The sequence below is a fragment of the Marmota monax genome, unplaced genomic scaffold (assembly GCF_021218885.2).
Source record: "Marmota monax isolate L192 unplaced genomic scaffold, Marmota_monax_Labrador192_F-V1.1 WCK01_AAM20220418_F8-fsc00063, whole genome shotgun sequence".
In the NCBI taxonomy this organism is placed as follows: Eukaryota; Metazoa; Chordata; class Mammalia; order Rodentia; family Sciuridae; genus Marmota; species Marmota monax.
Window position 1 is genome coordinate 4453268 of NW_026693726.1, and position 13349 is coordinate 4466616.

The 13349-nt window shown below is 38.3% G+C and overlaps 1 protein-coding gene across 10 annotated transcripts in view; it reads left to right on the forward strand.

Annotated features, from left to right (window-relative positions):
* The window catches only part of Eya1 (EYA transcriptional coactivator and phosphatase 1), a 315245-nt gene that overhangs the window by 288557 nt on the left and 13339 nt on the right, over window positions 1-13349 (forward strand). For all 10 annotated transcript variants that reach the window (XM_058584409.1, XM_058584408.1, XM_046460578.2 and 7 more), the window contains 4 exons: window positions 10379-10437; window positions 10550-10710; window positions 11611-11725; window positions 11824-11945. In XM_058584409.1, the coding sequence (XP_058440392.1) occupies window positions 10379-10437; window positions 10550-10710; window positions 11611-11725; window positions 11824-11945 (457 nt within the window). The remainder of the gene's footprint in view (window positions 1-10378; window positions 10438-10549; window positions 10711-11610; window positions 11726-11823; window positions 11946-13349) is intronic.

Below are 13349 nucleotides of genomic sequence, written 5' to 3' on the forward strand. Positions count from 1 at the left end.
AAGTTTGTAATAAAAAGAATGATTTTTTTATGAGACTGTAATTATTCACAGCAAGCCTAGAGTTGATGTCACTATGAAAAATTCTTCCTTAGAAGATACTCTCAGCAGGAATAATAGATCTAAAAGAAAGGAAACAGGAGTTACAAAGAACACTGACTATTGCCAGTGACAAATTACATTTGCAAAAGTGATGAGCAGGGCCATTGAAAATTGAGAATAAGTTCAGCAGTAAATCAAAGGCTTCTTAAGTGTAGTTCTGAGTCAATGTTCAAAAGAACAATATTTATGTTAGATGTGTGCTGAGTTATTTTAATGTTCTGAAAAATAATTATTTTGCACATTGATCTTTATAGTCTTTTGTGGTCATACTTTATTACCCAATGCAATTTCAATGTTGTATAACATTTTAATGATAAAGATGTATAATATAATTTGATAGCACACATGATTGCGTTGTCCTATGTTGTATCTGAAGGTTTGCAACGTTTTCACTAGTTCCTATACAAGTTTGTAAATTGCTAATCCTTTTATATTAACTGAACTATAAATAAAGCCACGTAGCTGGCATAAGCTTTTGTGCGCAGTATCAGTGGTAAGCACATAGAATGCACTGAAATATCTTGTACTGTATACAAAACACAACTTCATAAATGATTGGGCTGTAGATCAGTGATAGGACAGGAGCTTAGCATGCACCACCCCAGCTCCCTCCCTCAAAAAAAAAGCTAATTAATGAAAAAAGTAGTACAAGTTGTATTCATTGTTTTTAAAAAGTAAAGAAAATTATAAGTATTGGTATAGCCAAATCAAATGTAACACATACCATAATTATTAATTAATCTATTACCATTAGAGATGGAGTGATTAACAATTTTAAATAAGCTCACTTTGTTTTAAAGGTTTATTTTCAGTTCTTTCTGGCTTTCATTAAGTGAGACTTTTTTCACCCTAAGGTTGAGAATGTGAATAAAGACAAATATGTTTAATGTAATCTTGTGGTAAAGAAGGTATTTATGTGAGAGAGAAGGAACTCCAAGCAGAGTGAAACTGACATTTATTAGTACTATACCCGCAAAGAAGGAACTATCTTCATGTGATTCCTTTAGGATAAGCCCCATGCTAAAGGAGAATTTCATAACATCCCATTTTTTAACTAGCACATTTTAAAGGGAATTAGTATTATAAGAAAAATATAATTTTCATCTTTTATTTAGTTATTAATATGTCTTAAGAGTTCTAGAAACTTCCATTTAATTGTCTTAAATATTCATCAGTTATTTTATAAATATACCAACTAGCACATAGCTTAAACACGTCAGCTTATCCTTGGTCTTAACATACCATCTGCAGGCACTTTAAATAAAGACTTTAAATATTTTAAGAATATTAATACAAACAGATTCATATCAAAATATCGAACATCTTTGTTAAAAATACTGTAATTCAAATCTTGGGTTTCTAATGTAAGCACCTATGTCCCTTAATCAATGTAAACATAATTTTAGCAAAATCTTTCTGTCTCTCTCAGATAAACCCTAAGGAAGATTGTAACATTAAATATATTAAAGCACTCTTTTTATGAGTAAGAAACAATAAAAAAACAGTGTGTGTCTCTACAAGTTGCATCTTATTTTCAAAGTTCAAAACATAAATGTTGAAATTCCTTCTTTCAGTTTCTGAGATTTGAAGTTCTGTTTCCTTTTCCCATTGGCTTGTATGGTTGTGTCATCTTACTCCTATCAAAACAGATACGGATATTTAAATATTGAGCTAAAATATGCATCGGTGCCAGTGGTGTGGTGAGTGGATGGTTTAGAGTGGAAATTTTAAAATACTTTTGTCCAGGTCTGTTTTAATTCCTTAGCTTATACTTCCCCAAATTGTGAATGAGGCAAATCTCAAAACTCCCTTTGTTCTTTGTCGCCTGTGCGTTAGCCACAGGTAATGTGCACCCTTTCCTCCTGCAGAGAAGCATTGTGGTGGGAAAGCAAGGGAAATGTGAAGGTCACCAAGTGCACCCCAGACAGATGACAGGTCCTGCCAGCATGCAGAGGCTGTGGACTGTACACCTCCCTGAGCCCTTGGGTTGCACTGTGGGCTTGCCCGGTACCCACAATACTAGACAGAGGACACCAGGCAGCCCTTGTGCTCCATCATATACACTCAAAAGTGTGGTGAGGGCTTGGGTACACCTTCAGAAAGCACATTGGGATGGTGTTATTCCAAGCCAGTTAGTATAAATACACAGTGAGTTAATTGGGTGGGCACTCACTCGCTCTCTCTCTTAACAAAGAGAAACATGTAAAAAGCTTCTTAACTCTTGGACAGAATTTCCTAGCCACAGTGGCTGGACTTGACATACCTAATCCAATTGTCAGTGAACTAGAAGCAGGGATCTTCAGGTCTTTCCCTTCCAGGGGCTTGTTCCTTGGCTACCCCTGACCCCCGAACTTCTGAATCATAGATGCTTTCAGAAAAGCAGGCTATCAGATTACCCATTTTACTTTTTTTTCCAAAGATGTCATCAAAATATCCAGGGAGTCAGAAATGATTTGCAAAACCGACTTTGGAAAGTCACTCCCTTAAAATCTCTGTCACTCTAACACTGGTCATCTATTCCATTTAGACTTTCTATGAAAACAAGGACCGTGCCGATAGATCCCCAGGTGGATGTTTTTTAAAACATTTTAAGTACTACTGATCACTTGTCAAAATCAAGCTTTCAGACAATCGGTGTGAGTTTGTCTGCGTAGTACAACTATCCCTGCTCCATGTGTAGATCTTCCTGTTTAGAAATAAGAGGAATATCTTAGCAACTTGTCGAAGTCAAAGGTCTCAAGCAAGTATCTGTAATGTTCAGTAAGGAGTTCAGATGTAATTAACTAGTGACAGGAGGGGACGAAGAAACCAGTGATTCTTTGCGGCTTTGGCAACTCCAGCTGGTCTTAACAGGCACAATGAAAAGAGCTACTTCTCTAGTGACTTTTCTTTTCTCCACTTTGTAAAGGAAGGTATTGAAACAATTAGTTGGCAGTATGGTGCTAGTTTTCTTATGATAAATCTGGAACATGGAAAAAAATATAGCCTTGGTCAGCAGAATTTGGACCCGGTAACTCAACTTCTCCAAAAATACATTTGTCATTTTTTTCATATTGTTCCCTTTCATAATGTGCAAACTGCCCTGAAGTCTTCTTAGAGTCTCTGTTTATTCAAAGGCTTCGGGTTTACCCTGAGTTTGTGTTTCTAGTTTCACGTTCAGAGCGTCCATGTGCTGGCTGTTACGTACTTGACTTGGCACAGATAATAAGACTCGTTGTAACTGCCTTAATTCTCTTTATTAATTTTCCTAAACTAGCTTGAATCGTATGGTGTATTTTTACATAATTATGGTACAAGTGAAAGGCTTGGGGGGAAAGTACAACCACTACAGTATCAAAGCAGAATAAATATTTGTAGAAAAATTCTGCCATAACTTAATATTTTGCATATGAGCCCCTGTACAAAATCAGAGTTATTCCCGGGGCTTGATCCAAAAGAACAAGTCTGTGGCCCACCCCTAGAAGACCAGAGATGATGATGGATCAGAAAAAGGTCAGCTTGAGTTGCCATGCCAAGAATAATGACAGACAGAACCAAGAAGGTAGAATAACAGTACAACCAGAGTTCTAAAAGCAATTGTGCGCTTGCCGCATGGCTGTGAGATCGGACCCCATGTGGCTCTCTGCCTACTTCCTCCACCAGTGCTGGTATTCAGCTGGCTTGCATGTTGGCAGTTTCCCCAACCATCCAAGTGAGCGTTTTATAATCTAGCTGTGTGAGTGCTTGGATGCCTGTGAGCTGAGGGCCAGTAGTAACTGAAGCTTACTAATTTTATTTATTTTACTCCTCTGTGAAGCACAGGCCGTGTCACATAAAAGGAAGCCAGGCTTGGGTACACTTTGATCGCTTGGTTTGTGGTATTTATCTGAAAGTGATTGCAGGAGCCTGTCATGTTAGAACAGAGGTTTGCAGGCTAATACCTGTGGGCCCAATGGTGCACCTCAGATCATTACCATCTGCCCTCGTTTAACGCCCCCTCCCATGACTGTGGTCTAATCTGTGTTCCTGGGCCTCAAACCTCCTACTTAGGATGCACTGTGTCAGGGTGACATGTGAAAACCCAGGCTCTCACCACCTACAATTGCACTGTGTATGTACCGTTTACTCCTGGCAAAGACCCCATAACCACAATGGCGCGCCTTCTGGACAATGTCCCTCTGAAGTGCCAATCATTTAAAAGCCTGTTAATGACATGAAGGGTTGAAGCTTGCACTGGAGGATCCAAGCTCCAGGCTGGGAAAGGAGTTATGGTCATAAAGCTAAGACACAGTATGTGTGAAGCAAAGGGGAGGATACATTTCAAAGCTGGAGTTCCTAAACTCCAAATAACTGGTAATCCACAAAGGACCTCAGTCGTGACATATTGAATAGGCAGGTATCTGTCATGTGAAATTGAGGGGAGGAGATGTGAATTTGGGGTCAAAGACACAGTGTCTCATTAATTATCTTACATTATTTAGCTCTTCCAAATCTTCATTTCTCATTTCTATAAATTAGGTTATAACATTAAACACTATTGTACTTTCACCATAAATTCTGCTCAACAAGAAACAGAAGTCTATGTGAGTGAGAGAAATCATGTGCCTACGTGTACAGGATCTCCACAAGAAATAGATGCTGAATGTCCCTTATTCGAATTTCTTGGGACCCAGAGTATTTCAGATTTTTTGAAATTTTGGGATATTTGCATATTACATAATGAGATATCTTGGGAATAGGAACGAATACTCTAAAACATAAAATGCATTTATATTTCATCTGTACTTTATACACATAGCCTAAAGGTAATTTTATATACCATATTTTTAATACACCTGCATTTTGACTGTGACTTGTCACATAAGATCAAGAGTGGGATTTTTCATGTCAGAGTTCAAGAAGTTTTAAATTTTGGAGCATTTCATATTTCCTATTCTGGAATTAGGGATGCTCAACCTGTATAACAAATGGTTCTTACTGATATGTTTGGCCAGTGCTTTGGGGGAAGGAAATGTCTGCTCTGTGAAGGATACAGAGTGTCAGTATAGAACACTTGGTGATCAAGCATCAAAAGGTCAAGTGCATCCTTGTTGCTTTAGGACCTGGAAATGGGGGTGGACCAAGCCCAGGATGGGAACAGTGGACCAATGCTTTAGTGAGATCAAAGTTCCATCATTAAGTATAAAGTTTTCCTAGTGAAGGATAAATCACAACTTTGTCATGCACTGGCCCCATTCGTCCTTAGAATGTATTTGCACTATATGGATATATATGTGAGAATTGGTACAGTTAACATGTGAAGTTATATGAGTGGATGAGCCCTTATGCAAAACATGTTTCTGATTTTGAAATCCCTTTGGAAAGGAACTGACAAAAATAAAACAAAACCACAACTTTTTACCCCACACTTTGAACCCTTTCTAGCTCCTATACACATTATGAGGTAAGTGATTTGAAGGTAAAAAGAAACAGGGTCTTCAAGATTCTTCCTCTTGCCTTTCTGAAGCTTGCTAACTCTACAGTGCTCCTCTGTGTCGCTAAACATAGGTCACTTCCTTGAGAGAATGAGGGCTTGTGCAATAAATACCACTGTCTCCTGCCCACCCCATGGTCAATTGAGGCTAAAGGTCTAACATAGACAGTCTGAGACCAAAAAGTTGTTTTGTTCCTGCCACCACAGCTCAGGATCTGGGAATCATCACTAGCAAGCCACTATCTGTCTGTTTGAGTGCTTCCATCACCAAAGTGGTAAACACTGGTGTGTGCCATCCTTTCCTGACCTAGCAAAATACAATTTCACTCCTTTAGAACTCTGCAACCCTCAGCAGAGGGGGTTCATTTTGGTCCCAGAGAGATTCTGCCAAATCTATCATAATTAATTTATCACAGTAAAGTCAATTAATTTTTTTCTTCCCTGCTAAATTGTAAGTGCCTTGAGGACAGAACTGCTGATTTGTGCACTGCTTACCCAGCTCTTTGTAGTGACTGCCAGCCTAGTGACTCCTCCCTGGATCTCCCCTCCTGCCTCAGAGCCTTTGAACTAGTGAGTCCCTTGCTCTTTCCTTTTCCCAGATACCCATTTAGCATTGCATATCCCCCTTGCCTGGTGTATTTTTTCCTTAGCATTTATACCACTATCAAACCTACTGTATTTTTTGCATGTTTTCTTGTTTGGGTGTCTCCCCTACTAGAATGTTAGTTCCAAGGTGGTAAAGATTCTTGTCCATTGTGTTAAATGCTGCGTCCTCAGATCCCTAGAAAGCTGGAGCTTCTTTGTAGATAACCCCACACGAGTAAATAACCACCTTTCTAAGCTAAGGCACCCATTTGCCTGCTCAGATGGTTGTGGGTACAGAATCCATCAGGAGTCTTAAATCACTGCCTCAGCCCCCAGGAAGGTCTCAGGCCAGATACTCAATAGAAAGTAGGTATCTTTTGGCATCTCAAGCCTTACCAACTGCAGATTAATGCATAAAATGTGCTGGCCTGGCCCCTAGAAATGTGACTGCTGTCCCTAGACTTAGATTCAGTAATGATTTCACCTCCAGACAGCCCTATCATATAGTTTTTGGAAATTTATTTCAAAAGTACAATGGAATGTACTCTTTTAAATATTTTTTAATTCTAATTAATTATACATGATAGTAGAATGCATTTTGACACATCATACACAAATGGAGTATAACTTCTCATTCATCTGGTTGTATGTGATATAGAGTTACACAGGTCACATAATCATATATGCACATAGGGTAATAATGTTGATTCATTCTACTGTTCTTCCTACCCCCATGCCCCTCCCCTCCCTTCACTCCCCTCTGCCTAGTCCAAAATACCTCTATTCTCCCCACCCCATTTATTGTGAATTAACATTAGCATATTAGAGAAAACATTTGGCCTTTGGTTCCTTGGGATTGGCTTATCTCACTTAGCATAGTATTCTCCAGTTTCATCCATTTATGGCAAAGGCCATAATTTCATTCTTCTATAAGGCTGAATAATATGGAATGTACTTTTATGAAATAGTGCTTACTTTCCCATGGAATCCTGTATGTTCTGTCCTCAGTGTAGTACACACTCAGGGTTTCTAGGAATATATTTGGCACCTGGAAGTAGACTCAGCTTCCATTTTGGTCTTCTGGGTCTGTGGAATGTTCTAGTAACTTTAAACTTTGTTGCTTTTCAAGAGCTGAGGGCTCTTTCTGCTTAAAGCCAGTGATTCTTAAATAGGGTCTTGCTCTCCTCCTTCAGTTATCTAATTGTCCGGATTTTTTTAAAAAAAAAAATTTTGGAGACTAAAAGATGACCAAACCCAGAAGGCATACATGAAAACCCAAAATTTGGTTCCCAAGAAGAAAAAACAAAAACTTGGTGGCTTCAAAAAAAAAAAAATAGAAGAAAAGTTCATCTTCCTGCTGGACACTGAGTTTCAGAATACATGCATGGAAGCAAGGTACCTGCATTTAAATTTGAGGGCGAACACACTCATGACAAATTAACACATTTTGCAGTTCTGTTGTGAAATGTTGCAACGGCCTCCGTAATATTCTCCATTCTCCCAGGAATTAAATTTTAACAGGTAATCATCAAGAGAGCAATATTATTGTTTCTCATTAAAGTTTTTGAAATTTTTAAAAAGCATTAACATTTAAGCCATTTTTGCAAGCTTAAGGAATCCCCAGTATGTATTTTATACATTTGAAGTTTGTGCAGTATTTTTTCTGTCACTGATTAAGTAAACTGAGTAACAATTTCCAAACCATATTTTACATAGACATTTAATGTTTGTTTGTTTTTTCATTCTTAATGGTGCTAATTAGGCTCTTTCAAAAATGCTTTTGGTTTTCAAAACTCTTTTCATTAAAATGATTCTACAAAAAATTCTCCTGATAAGGAAAGATTTCCTTTTTGCTATCAAACCAAAGTTGCTTTAATTAAGTCATTGTGGGGTGAGTTTGCTCTCAACTGGTAAAAGCCTCAAGCTGTTGACAGTTAATTACAGCTAACCAAGATAGGGAACAGTTCTTCCAATGAGGGTCTGGGCCAGGAACAATAAGTCTTAAATAAAGCTAGCAGGAGAAAACAAATACAGGGTATAGAAGAATAATGGGGACAGCGGAGCCGCCAACAGAGGTAGAAGATAAAGGAGTCCTCTGTTAGTGGAAATTTACAACTAAATTAGTTTTTAAAAAGCATCACCACACCCTGCTCTTCCAAACCACTCTTCTAACTCCCAAGTTAACCAGGGAATTCTGGGTCAGCTTCTTTTCCTTGAATTAAATTATTTTTAACATATCTTTTTTTTTTCCCCTTTCAGTTTTTCAACTTCCTCCCCTCAGTTCAAAAATTTCTCTTTCAGGACAGTATGGCCTTTTACCCCATCTCCCTCCCCCAACTACACACTGTAGAAGAGTAATTTACTAACTATCATAAAAATTGCATTTCTGGGTAAAGATCAGCGATTTCTTCTCCCAACTTAGTGCAACTCTTTAAAACTGGAATGAGCATGCTGTTGCAAACACAAACAATGACCATTGTCTCCTCAAATAAGATTAAATTGTTAACTCTGAGAAGTTCCCCACTGTGTTTTCCAAGAATGACCTGTTTTACAAATGTTAAATTCACAGTCAGCATGTGAGGGCTCCTAGACCGCCTTTTCCTTTTTTCTTATCTGAAGTTATAGACCTCAGGAGAGTGGGCAGGTTACAAGGTCAAAGTCTTTTCCTCCTTGGAACTTGCTGCTTGCTGGGAGAGGGCTGCCTGGAAAATAGATGCTTTGGAGAAGAGGTTGGGGGGTCAAGATTTTAATTCTGTTAAGGAACAGCTGGTTTGAGTTTCTTTCCATTTCTATCTCCTGCTCCCTTCCTCACAAATCCATGGAGAGAGAATTGTGCAGAAGGAACCGGCAACATAAAAATATACCTTCCATTACTGGAGCGGTTCACATATGTCATCTCCGTTACAGAGTCAGTTGCCGAGTGCTAAAGAGGGGTGCTGCTTTTTATAAAATTAACTTTATCTGAAAACATGAGCAGAGCCTGAATCAGAAGAATCTATTCTAATACAGGGTATTTGCCTAGAAATTTCTTTGAGTATTATTAAACTTAGTTTAATGAAGGCCTCAGGGATATTTAGAGTCTAAATGCAAAAGGAGTAACATCTATGTTACTGGTTTCTGGCCTAGACACTTTGTCTATGTCCAGATTAGTATGCCTTCATTCATTCCTCAAGTGTTTATGTGGCACCCATTCTTAACCACAGCCAGGCGAGGGGCTGGAGAGGGCATAGGGAGACACGCTGAGGCTCCTATACAAACAGGTGCATAAACATTCTCTTGGTCCAGCAAAGTTTTAGCCCAAAGTTAACCTGCTGTTCTGAACAGTTTATACACTGCTTGGGATTTAAAATCAGATCTGTTCAAACTAACATGGTATAACAAACTCATAAATTCAATATTTAAAATGAACATGTAATACCAAACTGTAAAAAATAACAGTTAAAAAAAATTGAAAGAAATGTAAAACAACACATGGTTTGATTATTTTTATTTAGGTGCTGAAGTCTCCTGTCCGCTTTTTTTTTTTTTTAAATCCTGTGTGTGTATGCGCGCGCATACACACACAGAATAAAACACATCTCTCAAATAAATGGCAAACTAGTAACAGATTTTTTGTCTGGGCTCCTCAGCACACTGGCCTCAGGCTGTGTTGGTGTGTGGCTCAACAGCAATCAGAGGTCATAATTTCATTGGCAGTTAGCATCAGGTTTAATTTTTCTAGCATGTTACATTTACCAAAATGTCTGGTTTCAGTTACGCTCAGACACTGACTGAATCAGTTTTGAGCAGCGTGATGTCTTAAGGTACCTGAGGTTTATGGAACACACATGCTAATTGTTTTCAATCACTTTCTTTTCTAAACACAAAAATGTGTTTTCTGAAGCTGAATAACAGTAGTCCTCGATGACATTGCTTGTTTCCCACAGAAGAGCACCGCAAGTAGGTAAAAATGTCAATTTAACGAGACTGCCACCTACTGATTTACATAGTAGAAAAATGCTCCATTTAAGGTGTTTTTTTAAAATGACTATATGTGGCTTTTAAAAAAAAAAATACCTTTCAAAAAACTGATGTATAGGGCTGGGGATGTGGCTCAAACGGTAGCGCGCTTGCCTGGCATGCGTGCGGCCCGGGTTCGATTCTCAGCACCACATACAAAGATGTTGTGTTCGCGGAAAACTAAAAAAAAATAAATATTAAAAAAAAAAAAAACTGATGTATATCATTTTGATTTCATTTCAGGAATGTGACCAAGTCCATATAGATGATGTTTCTTCAGACGATAATGGACAGGATCTAAGGTGAGCACCATGAAATGTGAATGAATCTTCTCCCTTTTATGGCTTAATTATTCATCTAATTAAGATGAATTTTCTGTTCAGTTAACTTTGGACTTCTCTTGCATCTAAATAGCACATATAACTTTGGAACAGATGGCTTTCCTGCTGCAGCCACCAGTGCTAATTTATGCCTGGCAACTGGTGTCCGGGGCGGTGTGGACTGGATGAGAAAGTTGGCCTTCCGCTACAGACGAGTAAAAGAGATCTACAACACCTACAAAAACAATGTGGGAGGCAAGTGACCATCACCAGGGCCTCAGTGCAGTTCAAATGCCAACAGTACCACTCACTGTTGGGTCACACTGTTTGGGACGTAATTAGCTTTTTAAAGACAGTTGCATCTCACCAGCACTTATTCTGCTGTGATTTAGTGTCAGAAGTATCAGAATAGAGACTGCTACCCTGTTTACCTAGTGATGTGACCTGGGGGAAGTCCCTTGACCTCTCCAATTCAGTTGTCCTTCCAATAATATGGGCTTAGCAACCCCTAACCAAATCACAAGATGGGCTGTTAACATTCCTTCTACAGGGTGGATGCTTGCCTTAGCTTGGATCTGTTCCTGTGGTTCACAGTGGCTAGGATGGCTTTAGCATTCACAGGGAATATATGGACTTAAAAAAAAAGATGGAAAGTGTAAGGATAGATTTCCAACATGGCTGTATTCAGATGTTCAAGTGATATCATCAAGAGAATCCATGCTTTCCCTCTAGAGAGGAATCATCTGATTGTTCCTCCCAAGAGGTGGGAAAATGACCACCAGTAGATCCCGGTCTGTATCCAACCAGTTTAGCACTTTCTGGGTGAGGAAGAGCTGTCTTTTCATAGATTCAGCAAAAGTTCTGCCAAGACTGATTTTCACTGGCAAAGCCAACATCACGACACACCTATACTGGCAGCCAGAAGGTTAGCTGAAGTGAGGAAAATAGATGACCCAAAAAGAAGGCACGCTAGGAATGCAAAGCCAGCAAGTGGTCCTTATAAACTAAAATATTTGTCACCTGAATGATAATATGTGAAAATGACTTTGTATATTATAAAGCTTGGAGGCGATGTTGGTAATGATATTAAATATTTATACAGCCGGAGAAATGCATTGGTGAGGAAGTAGCTCATATACTCTTTTAAATCCCCAGGTCTGCTTGGTCCAGCTAAGAGGGAAGCCTGGTTGCAGTTGAGGGCTGAGATTGAAGCTCTGACAGATTCCTGGTTGACTCTGGCCCTGAAAGCACTCTCCCTCATTCACTCCCGGTGAGGCACCCTTGGGGTCTCTGCTGGGACAAGAGTGCCTCTGGCTTGTTCATTTGGGGGATTCATTTTTCAACAGTCGTTTCTTTCTGTTCCCTTAGGACTAACTGTGTGAATATTTTAGTAACAACTACTCAGCTCATCCCTGCATTGGCAAAAGTCCTGCTATATGGATTAGGAATTGTATTTCCAATAGAAAATATTTACAGTGCAACTAAAATAGGTGAGCTGGTTTTGTTTTTTTTTTTTTTATCAACTCTTTCTGGGTAGTAAAAGTGAAAGACAGTAAATGAAACTTATTTTTCAGAATTCAGAATACTTGAGAAATAATTTTCAAAATCAGTATTAGACATCAAGAGAAATAATAAAATATAATCCATTTGGTGGAAGTCATAAAATTTTATTTCACTGGCTAATATTAAGATGAGTACTTGACATATAAGTAATTTCTCATCCATTCCAGATTATCCTTTTATTTTTATTATTTTCGACCCCATCAACAAAAATATTTGTAAGCTAAAATGAGCAGTTATGTAAAACTATAAAAATAAAACTATTTTTAGAGTTGTTTCTATTACTGGAAATGGGATTTGTTTTTAATTTTTAATATATATGAACAATTGAATTTCCATTTTTTTATGGAGATACAAAAAAAATCAAGCTATTTGCAAGAAGGAAACAGTTGGGGAAAAGACTAATATGAAATTTAATTGAACTATAAACCAATATAGAATAAAAGTAGGGATACAAAGACATGGCTCTTATTCTCAGGGAAAGCAGACATCTCAATCACCATATTCCAATATGATAAAGTAATATGAATGAGCACTTATCTCACGTATCTACTGGGTGTCTAGAACTATACTAAGTATTTTATATAATTAACTCAATCTTTACAATGAGGAAATTAAAGTAAATTGCTCAAGTATATAGTTGGCCAATTACAGGTCTGATTCCAAAATGTAAACTCCTTTCCATACCCTGGAGGTTGCTGCTAAATGCCTGAATGTGCACATGGCCAAGGAAGCATTTGCTTCTGGTCAGGAGTCGGCAGAGGGCAAATACTAGCAAAAGCTAAGGGGCAGGATGACATTTGAGCTGGGTATAGAAGAACAAAGACTGTGTACCCAGCAGATGTGCTAAGAGATCAAAAGAGAAATTAAAATGTGTTCCCTGCTAAGGGATTTGTGAATGATCCTAATTGATTAGTGTACAATGAAACTTGAAGTTGAAACTGGAGAGGTACACATGGGTCTAGTCTTATGGCTTTGTATATTACTCTAAGGAGATAAATTTTGGTTAATTCCCCGGAAAGGAGGATAAAGCATCCTTGTAGGTAGGAAGAAGCCTATTTCTGGCTATTTATAAAGGGACAAAGGTGGAATTCCTGTGAGTCTAATGGGTCTCCTACTTTAATATTCTTGCGGTCTCTTTTGCTCATCATAGTGTCTGCAGTGCCCAGTTTATATTAGGTACTCAAAACATGTTTCTGAATAAAATAAATATGTTTATTTCAAGGAAGGCTGGCATGGAGGTTTCTTTTAGGCACCTGGGTCAGTGGTGGCATGATTAATGGATGGGGAAATTATGCTTAATTAAATCAGTGTTGAGTTTGAAAAGCCTATGA